General features: G+C 29.8%; 1 protein-coding gene across 1 annotated transcript in view; it reads left to right on the top strand.

The window, feature by feature from the left end:
- The window catches only part of LOC111628145 (transmembrane protein 94-like), a 114635-nt gene that overhangs the window by 9033 nt on the left and 84033 nt on the right, over nucleotides 1-21569 (top strand). The window contains 4 exon segments of the mRNA XM_023371884.1: nucleotides 576-733; nucleotides 9093-9229; nucleotides 11712-11892; nucleotides 11894-11908. Coding sequence (XP_023227652.1) covers nucleotides 576-733; nucleotides 9093-9229; nucleotides 11712-11892; nucleotides 11894-11908 — 491 coding nt within the window.

Raw genomic sequence — 21569 nt, 5'->3', positions numbered from 1 at the left:
TTTATTCCTGATATCCAAATAATTTCCTTCAACTATAATATAAAAACTGTTTAGTCTGATCTGCATATAAAATCTTTTCATCCCAAATGGTATTTTATAATGAATATAATTATTTGCTGGAGGGAAATTTAAATTAACTATATACCATGGGTGAAATTTTGACTCCTGTAAATTTTTCATCTCACGATCAATTGAATTATTATACATATTCTCCACCAATAAAGAAATTCCGTAATTCCAGTCTGTTTCTGTACTGTTAAATACTAAATGAGACAAACCATAACTTTCCAATTTGATCCTAAGTAATTCAAAAATAATGCATATATTAATATTAATTTGAGTACCATACTTTCCTAATCATTAATTAAATTTGGAAATTATTAGAACAGATGATAATTATTTATTAATCAATTAATTTTGTAAAAGTAATTGTAGTTTTCTTTTATTTGTTTCTTATAATATAACAACTTAATATATAAAACTTTATTAATTAATTTGTTGTAGGTTTTTTGAATATTAAATTTGCTTTTTCTGAGTAATTTTCATTTTATTTATGATAAATTTATTATTTTTAGTGTTATCTACATCAATCTAGTTGGTTCTGCAGTTCCTGGTTTCGAGAAGCTTTTCACCATGATAGTGAACACTCAACATTTCGTTGGACTAGTATACTCTTATTAACAGTTGAAGCTATTGTATTTATGGTTTGCTATGGAGTTGGAGGTACTATGAGGTAGGTTTATTATTTACTTTACTATTAGATATGTAATTCAGATATTTTAAAGTAAATAACACAAAATGAGCTATCAGAAAAATTTTTTGCATTGACAAATTATGTATAATTTTGAAACTAATTGATTTTAAAAAATTTGCTTTTTTATTAATTTTGTAAACTGTAGTTTTCTTTTATTTAGTTCTTGTAACATAACTAATGACTTAATGTATAAAACTTGATATTATGGAGGAAGTGAATTTCCATATCTTTAATAAAGTAAAATTTTAGATATTATTTCCTGTTTATCACCAATGAATTGGTAGACAGAAGCTTTAATGCTTACTCATTTAAATGAATTTTAATCTGTATAAGCTCCCTTAACTACTTAAAGTTAAAAACAAACAAAAAAAAAAAAACATCAACTTGTTATCATATGTTGAGAACATATTTGAAAATTTAAATAGTTCACAACCAACAACTGCCTACCCTTAACCATTAACCGGTGCGAAATTCTTTAAAATCAGCAAACATTTTCAATTCCCCTCCTGGGATCTTCTTCAGGCTTACTTCTTTATATCTTTCGTTATAACCGGATTCTCGGTTATAACGAAAGATATAAAGAAGTAAGCCTGAAAAAGATCCCAGGAGGGGAATCGAAAACGTTCGCCGATTTTAAAGAATTTCGCACCGGTTAATGGTTAAGGGTAGGCAGTTGTTGGCTGTGAAGTTATACAACCCGGTGTGGTAAGAAAGCATATTAATTTAAATAGTTCATACCAAAAAATATTAGAATAGTCCTGATTAAATATAAAAAAATTATATGACTATTACATGTTAAGAAGAAAATATTAAATCTATATATAAATGAAATGTTTGTTTGCTATATACTCCTAGGTCATGCAATCAATTGCTATGAAACTCTGCAGTTAAACTTATTTACTTCTTAGATAATGTTGTACATCCCACCCCAAAATATCAATTGGATTTCTGTAAATCAATCAATTTCTATCTATATTCAATTTGCTGATTTACATGTAGCTTCATCTATTGGCAAAAAAATTTAACAAAAAAATTAAATATAATTCTTACAAAAAAATGATATAATTTGAAAAATATATATATTACATTAATTTTTAAAAAATATACTGTGGGTGATCCGTTAATGAACATAATCCATTCCAAGACCATGTTTGTTACCCGAATTGTTCATTAACCGATTATTGATTTGCCATAGATTTGTATGGGAATTTGATTAATTCATTCTGGAGACTCCAAAAAATAAATAAAATATTATATACTTTCTTACTATATTTATTTACATGTAATAACAAAAATGCATACATACACAGTCTTGCAATTTTATCAGTCATGTTTTTTTCCATTTGTGGGACGTTAAAGAAGCTGTTTATTATCGATTGCTTTCTTTCTTCTTCAGGATTTTTCAGAAGTAATTAATAACATTGTCGTTGAAAAGATCTCCAAGCCTATTAATTAACCTCAACCTGCTTTGGATGCTATTTTAAGATTGTTGTTCTGACATCTTCCCAATTCATTAAAAGTTCTTTAATATCAGATATTGGCATTGGTCCTCTTTCATCTTTTTTTTTTCAGAAAAAAAATACATCTAATTGTAATTCTTGTTTCTTCATTTAAAAGTTCTTGGGGTTCTTCTGATGTCAGATCAGTTTCAGTTTCCATTATGAGCTCTTCAATGTCATCTTTATAGATTCCCAATTCGAAATCTCTAACAGTTGTCACAATTTCATCCATAAGGGTGTGACTATGCAGACGCAAGCAAGTGAATTTTCCAAGCCAGCGAGAATATCTGGCGAGAAGAGGCGAGACGCGATAAATATACAACCCTGTCGGATATGTGTGAGAACCAGAAATTTGCTCTCGCCAGCGATATTTCTCGCTTCTTACTTGTGCATGGTTTTTCTTTGTGAGAACTATATCTCTCACAACCTCTTGCTCGCTACTAAATTCGCATTTGCATAGTTGCACCCTAACTTTAGGGACATCATCTATGTCTCCCTGAATCCAGGAGAGACACAGCTTTCGCCAAGTATTTAACTGTTATTGAATGACTTCTGACCACGCCTTTTGAATGAGTCAGATAGCTTCAAGAATATCAAATTTTTCTTTCCAAAACATTTTTAATGTCATTGTTGAGGAGAACTGTCATGCTTCAAAACATCTTGAATTTTATCTCCTCATGTGACGAATGTGGAGTTTGTTTCTTCAATTCTCCAAAAATTTCTCTAGCTTTCTCTTGAATGATAGTCATACTAGTTACATCTCTTTTCATTTCCCTTTCTTTTATCCAAATTAAAAGTAATCTCTCCATTTTTTTCATGGATAGCATATCTTTGTTTCTCAGATATGATTTTTGTTATTCCTTTAGCTGCTTGAGCTTCTTGATTATATCTTTCATAGCTAAGATTGTGCCTACTGGAGACCTGTTTAAGCCATACTGTCTAGCAACATCAGACATCTTCTGCCTATTTTCTACCTTGGCTATTATCTCGCTTGGTTTCTATAGTGAATGCAGTTCTTGACGCTCCACTCTTTAGGCTCCATAATATTATCAGTTTTTTTTTTTTAAATGACAAGTTCAGAAAAGCACTTACAAAAATTCAGAGAACAGAAATCAACTAGTGCACAAAAATATGATTTAAATGTAAGGCTCAGACAGAATTTGAAATTTGGCATTAAAATGTTAACGAATATCTGATGGGATAGTTAAACTCTCACCTTTCGAAAATAAGAACCGATGCAAAACTTCACATGTGCCTGACAGTCTTGTGAAGACTAAAGAATTCTTTGTCAGAAAAGTAAATAAAAGGCTGGAATTACAATGGAGAGTTTTAAAGTTCAGAGGAATACTATCTGATCGGTATTGGGTTGAGCATTGATGTTGATGTCTCCTGCACTCCAAAAGGTTTTGAATTGCTACCTGGAAACAAGGAAAGACCAATTGGTATTCATCATTTTATTTTACGTTCATGTGTTTCTGTGAGGTGTTTGTTGTCCGAACCCAAAAATCTTTCAGGAAAGTGTTCATTGTTCGATTTGTTTGCAGTCCAAACTGTTCATTAACCAATCACCCACTATATACTGCACTTAATTACTGCAACAATGATATAGTTTGAAATAGATGCACTATATCATTACTGAGACAGGTACCACATAGCACTTGCTACTCGGATTTTTTCATTTCTGAATGGTACTTTCTTAATAAGAATCCTCCAGTATCTGAGTGGATAAAACCACTCAACACTGATAGTTAGTTGTGGGTTTGGGCATGGCCAATAGGCTGGCCATGTGCAGTTTTCTGGGTTTTCTTCACTTTAGTAACACCTAAATAGGATTCAGCTTTACATAAGTCTTCCCAAGATGTATCCCCCTTTGCAGATCACTCATGTGTCACAATTTGCCAACAATACATTTGATTTGCTGATTTACACATAGTGCCATCTATTGATGCTATGTGTAAATCAGCAAATCAAATATTACATTTTTTAAAATTTCTTGCACTATGTGTAAATTGCAAAAAAATATTCTAAAATACAGTTAATGATAAAACTTCTGTAAGTACGAATTCATCTTATTTGATGTCGTTTCCTGGTAATGTCGATTGTTATAATAGTTTTCATAATCTGTATTCCTTTTTCTGAAGACTTTGTATATTCTAAAGACTTTCAGTCTCTTAAGTCTCACTTTGTTACAGCTGATTATGCCACCCAAGAAATGCTTTTTTCATGAAAAGTCTTCTGCTGCTAAAAGAATGCAAGCACAAAGAGCAACTGAAATAAAAGAAGAATGCAATCAAAGACTTCAAATACAAGCTCAAAGATAAACTGTATACAGACAGCAAGAAACTTCTGAACGACTTCAAACCAGACTTCAAGCACAGCAGTTAAGACAAATAAGTTATAGACAGCAAGAAACAGAAAACAGATGTGATGTGCAACTTCAGACTCAAAGAATAAGACAAACTCAATCACGACAGTGAGCTTTCAACATTTGGCAGTGGAATTTAAGTGCCTTTAACTATAATCTACAGTATAGCTATGCATCTGACAATGTGGTTATTATTGGATCAATGTCTAAAATATGTGCTAAGTGTGGTGCTAAGAAATGAGCTAAAGAATCACCTGGAATGTGTTGTAACAATGGAAAAGTGCAATTACCCATATTTTCAGACCTTCCTGCACCTTTGAAAACTTTACTTACACACAATACATCTGAATCAAAACACTTCTTACAAAATATTCAAGCGTACAATTCTGCATTTCGGTTGACTTCATTTGAATCTAATATCATTATTGAGGTTTTTTGGCTACATTTAAAGTTTAAGGTCAAATATATCACGAAATAGGTCCACTATAGTCAGGTCAAAGTACAAGTGTACTTTGTGACACAGTAAACAATAAGTGCTGGTTGAATTACATACTTGATATAAGCACAGTTGACAGTTAACAACACAACCTCAAGATGGCTAGTTGTAGTAGAATGTCATCAAGATGTTTTTACAGCCATGATTCAAGTGATGAAAATTTTGATAGTGACGATACCAAACAGGACCTGAATTATTCTAAAAATGATAGTGACTTGGAATCAAGTGAATCAATCCATTTAGATATTGAAGATGAATTATGTGATGTGAATGACTCTAATAATGACAACGCTACTTCAAAGGATGTATGGAAAACTATTAGCAATAACTCACCTGTAAAGCAGCAGGTCTTTCCTCAAACATTTAGTGAAGGAGTGAAAAACATAAGTTTGTGTGTGAGTTATGACCCAATAAAGTTTTAAGAACTATTTGTAACTTTGAAATTATTGAACATATAACAGATCAAACAAACATTTATACTACACAATTATTTGCAGCAAAAAAAATCAGTAGACGTAGTCGACTAAGTCAATGGAAAAATACCAATACACAGGAAATGAGAAAATTCCTTGGACTTCTACTATGGATGGGGTCAGTTATATATCCAAAGTTAAGTGACTACTGGAGTAAGAAACACATGTACAGAAATCATATTGCACCACAAACCATGTCACATAACAGTTTTGAAATATTGCTAACCACATGGCATTTTTCAAATAATGAAGAAGCTCATGGAGACCAACTACATAAAATAAATTGTCTGAAGGACAAACTTGAAGACCTATACCAATATTATAATATACCTGGTGAACATTTATGTTTAGATGAAACAATGGTCCCATTTAGAGGACAATTACTTTATCGTCAGTATATTCCTAGAAAATGTCATAAATATGGTGTTAAATTATTCAAAATTTATGATACTACTGGATACACTTATAGCATACAGATTTATGAAGGTAAAAGTGAAAGAACACAGGAAAATGTTTCCCTACCAACCAACATCGTGCTCAAGCTAGGCGAAAAGTATTTTGGCGAAGGACATATATTCACTACAGATAATTACTATACATCAATAGAGCTGGCAGAACCTTTATTAGAAAGAAGTACCTATCTTGTAGGAACCCTGAGAAAAAATACAAAGGAAGTAGTAAACAAAAAGCTATCTAAAAATGAAATTATTTGAATGCATAATGAAAAGGGGAATAGTTGTAGCTAAGTGGAAAGATAAACAGGATGTGCTTATGTTGTCTACAAAACATACAACAGGAATAACTTCTACACATAAAAGAAACAGAAAAAAACAAGAAGAAATTTTGAAACTTAAAATGGTTCAAGACTACAATATTGGGAAAACGGGTATTGATTTATCTGATCAATATGTTACAGTAGAACCCCTCTAGTCCGCCCTCGGTTAGTCCGTCACTCCGGTTAATCCGATCGTGGTCGGAGTCGAGAAACTTGTCCTGACTTGTCAGTAACTCAACGTCCGTAGCGTTCTTCTGTGTTCGTTACAGTATATGTTTTACATTGTGTGTGTTTTCAACATGCCAGGAGTGAAACGTAAACACGTTACCCTTTCATTAAATGAAAAATTAGCAGTGCTACAAAGACTGGACAAAGGGAAGATTGTTTATTTTACTTTTTTCTGATAATCCAACCTTTTTTGCGTTCCAACCATACCTCCAGTCCCAAAGGTGACGGATTAGAGGGGTTCTACTGTAGTTACTGCAGTGCAGTGTGAAAGTTGGTAAAATGGTATTGCAAAGTTGCAATGGAGCTAATTTTTGGGACTACCATTGTCAATGCACATATTATTTACAATAAGATATCCAATAAAAAATTATCCATTATTACTTTCAAAGAGTTTTTAGTGGAGAGTTTACTTAGTGATAAAAGTCATGAAGAACCTGCAGTTATAAACCTGAAAAAACATATATTGGAAAAAATTGGAGATGTTGACAAGAGAAATAGAAAAATAAGAAAGCATTGTGCATCCTGCTACATTAAAAATACATGGCAATTAGGATGTCATAAAGCTGATAAAGCGAGTGTAACACTGCGAGTTACTACATATTGCGCAGTGCCCAGGAAAACCTGCAATGTGTGCAAATTGTTTTGTAAAAAATCATTAATGAATATTATATATGTATGTAAAACTTTTATAATCATTAAATTTTTTTTTCATAAATATATATTATTTCGCATTTATATACTTTGATTTTTGTTTTGCAATATTATTTACTTTATAATATTTATAATATGTAATAAAATAGAATAATTAAACTAGTTTTTGATAATTTTTTCCTTTTTTTTTAACTATCAGGTCAGTCCATAAGTTCTTGCGTATTTTATAACCTTGAGAAAAATCTTGTTTTGCTGTTAAAAATGCCAGTCTAATGTGATACTTTTTACACTGAAGTGTTAAATTGGATCTCATTCATATAATACTGTTCAGAATTGGGAACATTTCAGTTGTTTATTTTCGTTAAAATGGAAGTAACAGATGAATATAAGAGACATGTTTTATACTTTTTATTTTTAAGTGATGAGAATGCTACAAATGCAGCCAAAAAATTAAATACTGTTCATAATCAAACTGTAATTAGTGTAAGGACTGCGCAGAAGTGGTTTGAAAGATTTAGAAATAATGATTTTAGTGTGGAGGATAAGGCTCGTACTGGAAGACCCGTTGACTTTGATGATGATGCTCTCTCTGCACTAGTTGAAGCAGAACCATCTTTAACAGTTGATGAAATTGCGGAACGTTTAAATTCATCCCATGGAACTGTTCATAGACATCTACAACAAATCGGAAAAGTTTCAAAGCTAGGAAAATGGATACCACATGAACTGTCAATAGCTAACTGACAACAACGTCAACTGCTCAACTCAAAAGCTTCAACTGGGAAATTTTACCTCATCCACCATATTTGCCAGATATTGCTCCCAGTGATTATCATCTTTTTCGGAGTTTGCAGAATTTTTTAAAAGGAAAAACTTTTGAGGATGAGAACAATGTAAAAAAGGCTATTTCTGAATATTATGATTCAAAACCGAAATCATTTTACAAAGACGGGATTAAAAAGCTACCATCAAGATGGCAAGAAATTGTACAAAATAATGGTGAATACATTATAGATTGAAATAAAATTTAGTTAAAATTTTTTGTTGCTTTTTTTGTAGATAAAAATGTGCACAAACTTATGGACTGACCTGATATTTACTATTAAAAAAAACACTCAGTTGTAGAATAATTTTTTATCAAAAAAATCTGAAATAATGTTACTTAAAATTTTTATTAATAATAGAGAATACAAACACTTAATACATGTACAGTATGCATATTTGAAGTTATCACATATACATATTTCACGCACACCATACACTGGTACAGTACATAGCACCAAATCCAATTTTATTAATTTAGCAATTATTATGATGACATTTATTTGTATTATTTAAAAATAATAAGACATTTGTCTTATTTGTTTATTTGTTAATCCAGCACTGGCTATTACTAATTACTACTTTAGAAATTTCTTTATTTCATAATTATAATGTAAAACACTGAATTTAAATATCAAATAAAATAAAAATTGTTTGAATTAGAAACAGTATAATTAACTAATTTAATAATTTGATAACTTCATGCTGTAGATAAATTACATTATATTAAAATGTGTTGTAATCTATTGGTAATATTAAAAATATAAAATAATTAAATTTGAAAAGTCTAAAAAATTAACATAATGGAGCAAAATTCAAACATCTAACACTTGCTTATTGATCTCAACAAGTTCAGTATTAAAAGCAACTTATTTAAATGGGGCCCCAATTAAAATTATGTCTATGGCCTCTAGAGGCTTAATCTAGCACTGGTAATAACAAACAAAATTGAATAAAAGAAAAAATATAGTAAGAAGTTTCATATTTTAATGTAGAAATGAATCTTAATTTATTAATTTTTCATTTCAGAAAAGCATATTTGCCAATTGAAAGCTTTTTTTTATTATTTTTACTCCTGCTGAATGTGATTATAGTTTGTTGGGATAATATGTTGAGACATAAGGAAATGCATAATAAAGCAGAAACACTTTTAAAATGCATTGAAGGTAAGTAGATTTTATCATTTGATTAATATAAATTTCTGTAAAATAATAACTGTAAATTGAACTTCAATATTTTATTTTATATAAATACAATAGAGCCTCGATTATCCGATCCCCGATTAACCGACCATCCTGGTCGGCAAATTTCAAATGTCCGCTAGTGATGTGGCGCTACAATATTTGGCTATGTCTTGGTTACTTTAATATTATTTTTGTGTGTTTTAGCTGGCAACACTCATTCGACCATGAAAGGGAGCCAGTATTTAAACGAGGCTTAATTTTCTAATTTTTATTGATACAATAGCGACGATTATTATTTTAAAAAATTTTTGTTAGGCTTAACATCGATGAAAATTCAACGCAAAGTAGGTTAATAGCGATATACTAATATGCTAATTACATGGGATATAATAATATACTACACTAATAATGGATTTTTTCATGCTTTTTGGTTATCCGACTTTTCAATTATCCACCAACCCCAGTCCCCAATTGGGTCGGATAATCGAGGCTCTACTGTAAATAAAGAAATATATATATGTTACTGTGAATGACTGATATCTGGCGAATGTCAGCATTCTCCGGTGAATGTCAGCATTCACACAGTCGTTTCGTGTATGTATGAAATATTTGCTAAATATCATCATTTCTCACTTACATCGGAAAATGTCAATATTCAACATGCACTGATGGTGAATGTTGAATAAAAATATTTTTGTTATGTTAAGACAAAAATGCAACTTTTTAATATGTCAAAATAGGAAAAAGCTTAAGTAATGGCACATGTAAATAAACTGTTGAACCTAAAATGAACAGTACATTCTAAACCATTAAAAAAATAATATAATAATAAACTTACACATAAATTATGTGATTGACGTTATACAATCTTATTTATTGCAACAACTTAAACTGTTATGGCAGTTTGAATTGCATAGGAGTCCCTTTCTTTTACAACTGCATTTATTCGTGGAACACTTCTTTTTGCAATGACAGCATGTACAGTAGACCTCCTATAACACTAGATAATTCCATGTTATATGAATTTCATCTTGTTAGGTGTATTAAGTTCACGGGTTGGATGTCACGCCAACTTATGTCAATCAAAACTTCTTCCAAGAACGTCAGTCTATGAGGCGTTAAAACGGCTAGTATCGTTAATGTTTTAAATTTAAATGTATGGTTCGAATTCTTTATTCGAATTTAATTTTACCTAAAGACGACGTGCTTATTTACATCGACAGCGCTCGTAAATTAAAATAATTTCAAGTATATTTAACGCCTCATAGACTGACGTTCTTGGAAGAAGAAGTTTTGATTGAATTTCATGTTGTACGAGTCACTTAGATTTTACAAATACGTGTGCTGGGCTGTGAACGGCTCACATATTTGTAAAATCTTGTACAACATGGAATTCATATAACACGGAAGTATCTACAGTGTTATAGGGGGTCTACTGTATAGCCTTACTTTCTGCTTTTCGAATTAGCTGTAGTTGCTTCTCTCAGCAATATTTCTTGAGAAGAAATTTCATCTATGAAAAGTAACTTTTCTTTACAAACTACAAACTGATTACGTTATTACGTGATTACAAACTGATCTGTTAATGGTGTCTTTTATTTGGATATCGCCGATGCCTTACCGACGACCTCTCTCATCCTGCGCCACTTGACCTGACTAACTGATTCCCACCTCATGGGATCAAAAGAACAAAAACACCATCCAGTGACAAAGTGGGCGATTTCCACCAAACCGTTGCCGGAAAAAGAGGTACGACCTTGTCCTACCTTCGACTACCTACAAAGGATTTGGCGACAGACTGTCGNTCTTTCTTAAAATTAAACTAGAATTTTTTAAGGAATATAAAAAAAAGAAATTTAATTTTTATTCTCTAGAAGAAGGAATAAACAATAAAAAAAAAGGGAAAGAAAATAAAGATGAAGGCATCTTTACCTGAAGCAAATCTCTAACAGCTCAGGCGATCTGTAATTGGATATAGCTTATGTACAGTATTGTTTTTTTTTATATATATATATAAAGAAATCTTTATATATATAATAAATAAAGAAATAAAAGAAATAAATAAATATAAACAAACAACACTAACACGACAACATTAAATCTAAATACCAAAATGATTAATTTACTGTGTTTTTGTTATTTCTTACTCCTGTTTTTAGGTATTCGGTATTTGGCCGAATAGCGAATACCTAAAACCAGGAGTAAGAAATAACAAAATAATGTTTTGTTTTCTTGTAGAAAGTAATGATAAAAGGTTGTATTATCAAATAATGTCTTATCAAAGATACATATTTCATACAATATTCCTACAAAATAATAAAAATGGAACACAGATAAATATTCCATATTACTATTTTATTTTAGAGAATTCTAAACATTTATTAGTGAAATTTAAATAATTAAAAATTTAATTAAAGCCAATAAAAAATGCTTAAGATAATTATAATGTATACATCTAATTTAGAATGTTCAAAATATGCTGATGAAAGTCCTGAACAATATCCTCATTTATATATGCCTCAGTCACCCTGCATATCACTTCAGTGGACACAAAGAAATGGAAAAATTGTGAATTTGCCATGCCATTTTCTAGTCAAAAACGATATCATTATTTTGAGGCCAGGTCATTTTGCACCAGGAAGATGTCGCTGCATTGAAGAGGTATTGTAAATTTTTATGCATGAAATATTTCATTGTGATTTAGAAAGTTTAATAATTTAATTTTGTTTTTTGAGATAATTTTAGTAAGATATATATATTTATTTGTTTAAAATGAATAATTATGTATTAAACCAAATACTGGATTTATTAGGCTAATTAACTACATAATTTAGCTAAAGCTAAGTGGTTAAACTGTTTTCTAGCATTAATGTTAATCATTAGAAATTAAATTTAAATAAATTATATAATTGGAATATTTTGAAGAAGGGATTGATTCAGAATGAAGAATAGTTCATGCTCCATTCTGGGTCATATATCTTTTCTTCATACTGTACAGTACATGTGCATTAAACCATTTACACTACGTACTATCTATGATCTTCACTTCACAAGTGTAATTTGTGATTTCTGTTAAATATTAATAATATACTTTGCTGAAAAATTAATTATAATTCATGATTTGTGAACTTGCATTGTTAAACCTATGAAATCATAACTGTCTAAAATTAAAATAAAATGGGATCTATAGGTTGTATAAACTTAACACAGATATATACAAAGAATATATATAATAATATAATAAGAACATATTATACAGTGTTGTATAAATAAACACAGATGAACACAAAGAGTAATGTTTTGAGGATAATAAAATAAAGTAATTAACATTAAACTACATGCAAAATGTAAATACTATGAAAATCATAATAAAAAATACTGTGAAATTAATTGAAACTTAGCACCATTATAATAATAGCATTAAGAAATCAAATTATAAAATTTATAATTATCATATAAATTGTCATAATATTTAAAATATACATTAATGATGATTTACATGAAAATTAATTAATATGTAAATGAATTATATTATTACTAAAAATTTTAAATTTCCAAAATTTTAAAATTATTTTTAAAGTTTTATTTTATATAATATACTTGATTAGTTTCTTTAATAATTGAAGTTATTTTAGAGTTAAGTATTAACTAGCTAACTAGTAAAAGTTTTTAACAAAAAAAACTTGTTACAAAATTTTATTGAATAAATAATCTTTAAATTTTTCAATTTATAATAAATATTAAACTGAATTAATAATTTTGATAAGCATAAAAAAACCCCAACAGACAGTGAATATCACGTAGAGAAGTCAATCAGCATAAATATATCATCAAAGTTCAGAGCAGAATCCTTTTCAGCAATTAATTTTTATGGATTTGATTGTTAAAATTAATTTTTTGTTAAAGTCGAACTATAGTGGAATCTCGTTTTAATGGATTGCTTGGTGCATCAAAAATCACCTGTTGTTCCAAAAATCCATTATATCATGAACAATGGATTTCTCGCACATCCAGGAAAATATCCTTTATTCAAAAAAATTTGTTTTTTAAACCCATACATAAAAAACATCTGTATTTGAAATTATTCAGTCTCTTGAAATTTCTATCCTTTATTTTATATAAACATGTACGAGGGTAGTCCCAGAAGTACCCGACCTAACAAAGAAGACACAAAAAATTTGGTAAAACATATCTTTATTTTTCAACATAGTGTCCTTTTAGCTCGATACACTTTTTCCTGCAATGTACAATAGCTTCGATCCCCTGTTTATAGTGAGAACTGTCGAGCTTCTCAAAATAGCCATCAACCGCAGACTCCACCTCTTCATTGTTGGCAAATCTTTTATCACCGAGCCATTTTTTTAAGTTTGGAAAGAGAAAATAATCCGAGGGGGCTAAATCTGGCAAATAGGGTGCGTGAGGAAGCAATTTGAACCTTAACTCATTGATTTTGGCTATTGTAATAACGGATGTGTGAACTGGTGCGTTGTCTTGATGAAACAACATTTTCTTTTTCGGCAAATGTGGCCGTTTTTTCTTGATTTTATCACTCAAGCGCTGCAATAAGTTCACGTAATACTTGCCGTTGATTGTTTTTCCTGGGTGCCTCCCAAAAAACTAACGCCATGACCTTGCCAGCAGATGGAACTGTTTTCGCCTTCTTTGGAGCAGATTCTCCCCTTTCAGTCCATCGTTTCGACTGTTCTTTTGTCTCGGGTGTGAAGTGATGGACCCATGTTTCATCCATGGTTATGAATTGATGCAGAAACTCGGCTTTGTTGCTGCGAAACATTGCCAAAGACTCGATTGAAATATCCTTAGGACGCTGTTTTTGTCCCATTGTGTGCAAACGCGGCACCCATCTTGCGCACAGCTTTCTCGTGTCCAAATTTTCAGTTAAAATGCGATGTACAGCACTTTTTGAAATGCCTACCATGTCTGCTAGCTCTCGCACTTTGAGTTGACTGTCATCCAATACCATTTTGTGGATTTTTCCACTACAGGTATACCTCGCCTTACGTCGGTAATTGGTTCCAGGAGAACGACTTAAGTCAAATTTACTTGTCTCCAAATCTACTTGTAACTAGGCTAAACCATAAATTGCCAATTCCGGTTCTGTATTTTATTTATTAATGCATTTTTAATAATGTATGGTTAATAAGGATCTATTTTAAGCTTACAAACAAATAAATTTTAGTATTTAATATAGTACAGAAAAAAGTAATCTAAATTTACGAATGCATGTACTGTAAATACAGTACATACTTGTAAATGTATATATTTTAATATGATTTTATGTGCTTTAAACATTTTTCTAGTGATATTACGACTTCAATATTTGTGGCGGACACGCGTAAAGTCGAATAAAATAACTTAAACTTGATTTTTATTTTTCCATATACTTTTTTGACAAACGACATATAATCGGGAACGACGTAACTCGAAACGACGTAAGTCGAGGTATACCTGTATATATAAAACAGGATTTTAAAACATTAAGTTCAGTAATATATGTATTAACTTTAATATTTTTGTGTATGTTTTTTTAAATGATATTCTCCATTATGTATTTTAATATTATTTCATTTATTTTATAATTATTTATTCATTATATGTTTATCATATTATAAAAATTGTTTACTTTTGTATTACTTTATGATAAATATTAATTTATTAACATAGTGATAAGAACAGGAAAATAATCATAACAATATTTATTTGCATAAGTAACTGAAAATCAAATATTTATTTCCAAAAGAAAAATAATAAAATTTTTATGCGTACAATAGAAATAATTATATATTTATATTGAATAAAAATATTCTTATCATCTTTAAAAATAAGAAAATTATCTTTAAAGTAGTTTTTATAATTTGGATCATAAATTATATACTTAAAGATGTCTATTTTAATCCAGCTTATTTTTAATTAAAATAAATTACTATATTAGATACAGTAAGTAATAAGACTATTTTTAGTTATGAAAAAGATTGTCTGCCACCAGAATTATTTTTTGGGTTACAATTTGAAAAAAATTGTAGATCTATAAATTCCCACTGTCGTCTGTCTGACTGTCTTTCTTTAACCTCAAGAATAGAGTTAGATAGATGAAAGACGAGACCAGATATATCTGGTCTCGTCTTTCAATTTCATTATTTCAATTTAAAAATTTTTCCCTGAAATGTGTTAGATAGATGACCGGCACGACTCTATTGTTAAAGGAAAAGTATGATGTACAGGGGCAAGCCACTACTAATTTGAGGTGAAGAGCATATATTTTTAACTAAATAAATTTTAAAATATAATTAAAAATTGCAACCCGGCATTTTGACGATCTTACAAAAAATAATTTCTCGTTTCATTATAATAATTTTTTAATACAGTAGAAAAACGATCGTATTTTATAAGTTCCAGTAATACTTTTTGATTTCAATTGAATTGATTATTTACATCTAATTTCGAATCTATAAGAATGAATGAATGTATGTAATATAATACCACTTAACTAATTAATGGGTTTTTTTTGCCTTTGTGCCTACATTTAATAACATGAAAACTTATAAATACCTAAATAAAAATAGATTAAATAGATAGAAAACAATGTTATGTAAATAATTATAACATTTACCCAGAATATAGAAAGACGAAGTGAAACTAATAATTAGATTCCTAATTTCATAAAAATGCAAAAAATCATAAAATATTCTTGTGCTAAAGGTCCTATATTTACTTCAAAGCATTATCTACTACATTTCAACATTATCTGTATCTGTATATATTAAAAGCAAAATGTCCCGTCCATACTGAAATTGAAACCAACACGTTGCAAAGAAGCAGCTTGTAAGTAGATCACACCGGATCTCATATGGGGTCTACATTCGTCCCTCGAAAGGACCACCAGTAAACTTTCTCTTTGAACTCGACATGAATTCGTAGAAATGATTAACAAAGAGGAAGGAAGGTCTTTGCATAGAGATAAGAAACACAAAAAGTCCACTTTTGATTCATATTTGGACTTGAAAGAGGTTAATATTTTAGAATTATAAATGATTTACAGAAACATAAAATTATAGTTAAGTGATTTTTTTTCTAATGAATTTCTACATTCGTAAACTTGTAAATCATATTAAAACAGAATTTATTTTTGACATTTGAATATAAAATAAAATTCGTTAAATTTTTATTAACTTAGATACACAAAAATATTTTTTCTCATATAAATTTTATTACAGAACAAATAATAAAATCGCTCTTTGTATCTTAGATAAACTGTAGGATTAAATTCAAGATGGAATTCTAAATTAAAGTAATATAAAAAATTCATTTAAACGTTTTTGTAAACGTTATTTTTGCTTATTGTTAAAGTTGGCAGATGTTACAATATCGTAGATTGGAAAAAGTTAAATTTATATTAAAATTTAATTAAGTTACTGTGTAAAATGTCAATTATTTAAAAACTGTAGAATAATTAGTTTGTTGCTTATTTAAATTTTAAGGAATAAAAACAAATGAAAAATCATTGGTTATTAAATGTGAATAGTTTTTATTTTATTCGAATTGAGTTAGTAAATCATTAATCATTCTGAAATAGCAAAGAAATAAAAAAGGAATTTTTGAGTACATTTTTATTCGCCGATTCTGGATAAATTTATTAAAAATAACCATAAAAATCTAATAAGTAAACGCTGAATGTAAAATTAAAATCTCCATCTACACAGTTTATTATTGCCATTTTTATCATGAAATATTTTCTGTTCTACGTATAAAAAATGTTTGAAGTAAGCGGACTACTTATCATTAGATTTATTTCTCTAAATTTGTTTTACAAATTACAAATATATTTATCAAATTTGTATTTCTGTAAATTTGATATATTTTTAAAGTGTAATTGAATATATGTTATTGCATTGGGAAATTCACGATAATTATATTAAAATAAAAACTTAAAAATTCTCCCCTCAGCCAAATACATAAGTCCAAATCCGAATTTTTGAAACCGTTTCAGACACCATAATTCATAATGCACACGAGACAATTCTGTTTGTCACTTGTGTTGGTTGAACACATTGAACACATAATTATAACCAGCCAAATAGCATAAAATGTGCTGATACCTAATATTAATTATTCAATTAACTATCGAAGTTATTGTTTCTAATAATTAAAATTAATAAAATACGTACTGTACTGTGAATACTTCTGATAATTTTTATTAGAAAATTCCTAGCAACCAATTGGAAGACATTTATGCAGGAATTTTGAAGACTCGTGTGTAATCTATTCTTCATTTTCTCTGAATTGTAAGATAAAATGTAACTCTATCTTTTGTTTTACTTTCAAGAAGAGGATTTTGATTAAAAAGCAATATATCGTCAATTATTATTCTACTATTCTATGAATATTTTCCTCTAACTTGTATAAATTTATACATTACAATTCGTTGTTGGGCTGCAATTTGAAAAAACTCTAGACCTATAAATTTCCACTGTCGTCTATTTGTATGCCTGTCCTTCCTTAATTTCGAGAACGGTGTTAATTAAATGATAGTCGAGACCCCGAGTAACTATATATGAACTTCCGATGCAAACTGGAAGTCACGTTATTTCAATTCAAAAATTTTCCCCTGAAAAAAGTTAGATAGATTACCGGCACGACTCTGTTGCTAACGGAAAAGTATGATTTACAGGGGCAAACCACTACTAATTTGAAGTGGAGAGCATATATTTTAAATTAAATTATAAGCATATTTATAACATTTTCTTTATGTATTTAATCTTTATATTCATAAATAAAAATTGTTTTATATACCTCGACAATTTAGTATCCTACATTTTATTTTGAAATTTTATTACAGAGACTTATTTTATTTTTATTCAAAGGAAAAAATAGATATGCTAACAAATATTAAATGATGACACACTAGAAAATTTATGTGTACATAAAAAACAGACTATATTTATGGAATTCGATTTATATATATATATATATATATATATTGGATTGGGAAAAAAATCCATTATTTTTACATTTATTTCAAGACTTTGTTTAACATCTAAACCATGTTAAATAAAGTCTTGTCCAACTTGGGTCAAATATGCACCGTTTTGTTTTATAATTTATTGCCATTTTAAAGATAACTTCATAATGCCTCTCTCATAGAAGTCCTGGTCACTATTGGTGAAAAACTCGACTAAGTGATTTTCACAATCTTTTGATGCCAACTTCTTATCACTAAGGAAGTTTTGCAATGATAAAAAAAAGATGGTAATCACTTGGTGCCAGGTCCAGACTATAAGATGGATGCATCAAAACTTTCCAACCAAGTTCCTGGAGTTTCTGGTGAGTCGTTATAGATGTGTGTGGACTGGCGTTGTCCTGATGAAACACAACACCTCTCCTGTTGGCCAATCAATTCTGGCCGCTTCTGGTCAATCACTAGCTTCAAATTGTTCAATTATTCACAGTAGAGGTCCAAATTTAGTGTTTGGCCATATGGAAGCAGCTCATAGTAGATGATTCCTTCCCAGTCCCACCAAATGCACAGCAAAACCTTCCTGGCCGTTAGTCCTGGTTTGGCCACCGTTTGAGCCACTTCACTGCACTTTGACCATGATTGTTTTCACATAATATTGTCTTATGTAACCCATTTCTCATCCCCAGTCACCATCCATTTAAGAAATGGGTCAATTTCATTCCGTTTGGCCAAGGCTTTGCAGATGGAAATTCTATCCATCATGTTTTTTGCATCAATCCATGTGGCATTCAAATATTGAACTTCTTTTTGATTCCAGCTTTATGCAGATAGTTTAAAACTGTTTTGTGGTCAATCTTTAGCTCCTGGGTGATGCTACAACTGCTAACATGCCAGTCTAGTTTGATCATTTCCATGATTTTATCGACATTTTCAACAACAGGCCTACCTGTGCAACGTGCATCTTTAACATCGAAATTACCAGAACAGAATCGACAAAATCAAAATTGCATATATAATTGGCTGTGACAGTATCGGGACCATAAACACCATTCACATTTTCAGCTGCATGGCTTGCATTTTTGCCTTTATTGAAGCAAAATTGTAAAACATACCGAATTTTCTCACTGTTAACTTCCATCTTTTACACCCTGTAACTCACAACTGAATCGACCAATCTAAAAACTGTAAAAGAATTTTTTTAGTACGAAATGTCACTTTTCCAATGAGCACAAGTCTGAACTTGTTTCATCAATACTTCATGAGATATATATCACTACAACCATCTAGTGACAAAATAATGGATTTCTTTTTCCCCAACCTATATTTCATTATTGTACTGTACTGTACATATATATATATATACACACAAGAAACTTTTTCCAACAATTGGGGACTTATAGATTAAATTATAACTATCTTAGAATTATCTCCACAAAATCGACAAGTAAAAATATGAAACGGAAATCTTACAAATTAACTTTGCCTGATCATCACCAAGAAGCTTCTATGTCAGCAAAGGAACTTGAAAGCCTTGCTTTTACCTTGCTCAATCATTAGCTCCTCCTCGTTTGATCTCAAGCTTCACATTTGTCTCATAGTGTGATTGTGGTGGTGTTACGCGATTACCCTATTTATGTACTTAAGTGGCTAACATTTGTTTAATTCTACTAAACTTTCTTTAAGTTGTGCCATCACCCTTAATTTAATCTTGTAAAATTTTTCATTGTGCCTTTTGGTAACAATTTGGGGTGGTAGATTGTTCTTTTAACTTTCCAGAAGTCTCTCCCAAGATGTCGTTTCTGGGTTCGACGACATAATAGGTTGCTGCTGGCAGTCATTGTAGTAAGGTGAGTTTAGAATTAACAATTCTGTCCAAACAAGGTGTGGTAGTCTATCCTTAACAAACTAAAAATAATCCCCAAACAAAATATAATGAGTTGGAATGGACTCCTTACAAACACTTTTGAAAAATTTATTGGGCTGCAATTTGAAAAAATTGTAGAACTATAAATTCCCACCACCATTCTCTGTCTTTCCTTAATTTCGAGAATGGAGTAAGATGAAAGATGAGACCAGATATGGAAACCTTAGAGGCAGGAGACCCCTATTAACTATATACAAACTTCTGATGCAAACCGGAAGTTATGTTATTTCAATTCAAATATTTCTCCCTGAAAGATAGATATTATAGATGACTCTATTGCTAACAGAAAAAGTATGATGCACAGGGGCAAAACATTACTAATTTGAGTTGGAGAGCATATATTTTAAATTAAATAAATTAAAAACATGGTTAAAAATTGCAGCCTGGCATTGTGACGATGTCACAATAAATAATTAACATTTAAACATTTTAACAGATAAAGAATCCACATCCAAAATAACTTTTTAATCTAAAAACTTAAAAAAGATAAATATAAATACATATATACAACATCATTTGGATATTAATTATGCTAAATATTTTCAAGAATGTTGCCTTTAAGTCTTCAGTTTTTTCTTTTCATTGAAATCAAACATCACACACAGAAAACAAAAGGCAATCACAATTTAAAATTAGAAATAAAACAAAATCACTTTTTAAAAATAAAAAATTATATTATTCAAATTACACAATTGTTCATTGAACTACCAAATGAACAGCCAGATTCTTTATCAGACTACAGGACTTAATAATCACTAAGCAATTCGGCAGGAGATTGGCTGCAGTCTCTTGTTAAATACAATAATTATAAATAAATAAATTAATTTTAATTTAATTTTAGAATATTCTGGAAGAAAAGATCGGCCTGGAAGGAAATTCAAACCCACAATTCTCACTTACTATGCAGACAAGTTGCCAGTCACAATACTAGACCTCCATCCAATCTCCTCTTCCAGACTAACCTGGTTATTCATTTGGTATTTGTAATAACTATTGGGCCAGTTGTATTTATTATATATAATAATAATAATAATAATAATAAAATGAATAGTTATTTGTTTTAATGTTTCATCTAAAGGGCATGGAAACATAGCTACAAACATTACCCATTCCCAGACACTTATTTAAGAACTCCCCCATAAAAAAGTCTTCAAATTTCATTTCAAACTCATAATGCTTTTTAGAACCAAAAATAAATTTTTAAATTTTCCAAATAAAATAGCTTTTGAAATCTAAACTTACGTATTTTTCTTTAGCTTTTACCCACATTTCCAAATTCTTTACAGAAAACTGCCAATAATTCGCAAAGTACGATAGAATGCGACGAGTTCTTTTACGCTCTGCAACAGATTTTGATAAAAATTTACTTTTTATTTTAAATAATGGAAAAAAAAAAGAAAAAATGTTAATATAAATCGTGTAAG

This window comes from Centruroides sculpturatus, unplaced genomic scaffold, assembly GCF_000671375.1.
Source record: "Centruroides sculpturatus isolate CEXI.00-Female unplaced genomic scaffold, Cexi_2.0 scaffold65, whole genome shotgun sequence".
Lineage (NCBI taxonomy): Eukaryota > Metazoa > Arthropoda > Arachnida > Scorpiones > Buthidae > Centruroides > Centruroides sculpturatus.
This window is presented reverse-complemented; position numbering and strand designations above follow the sequence as displayed.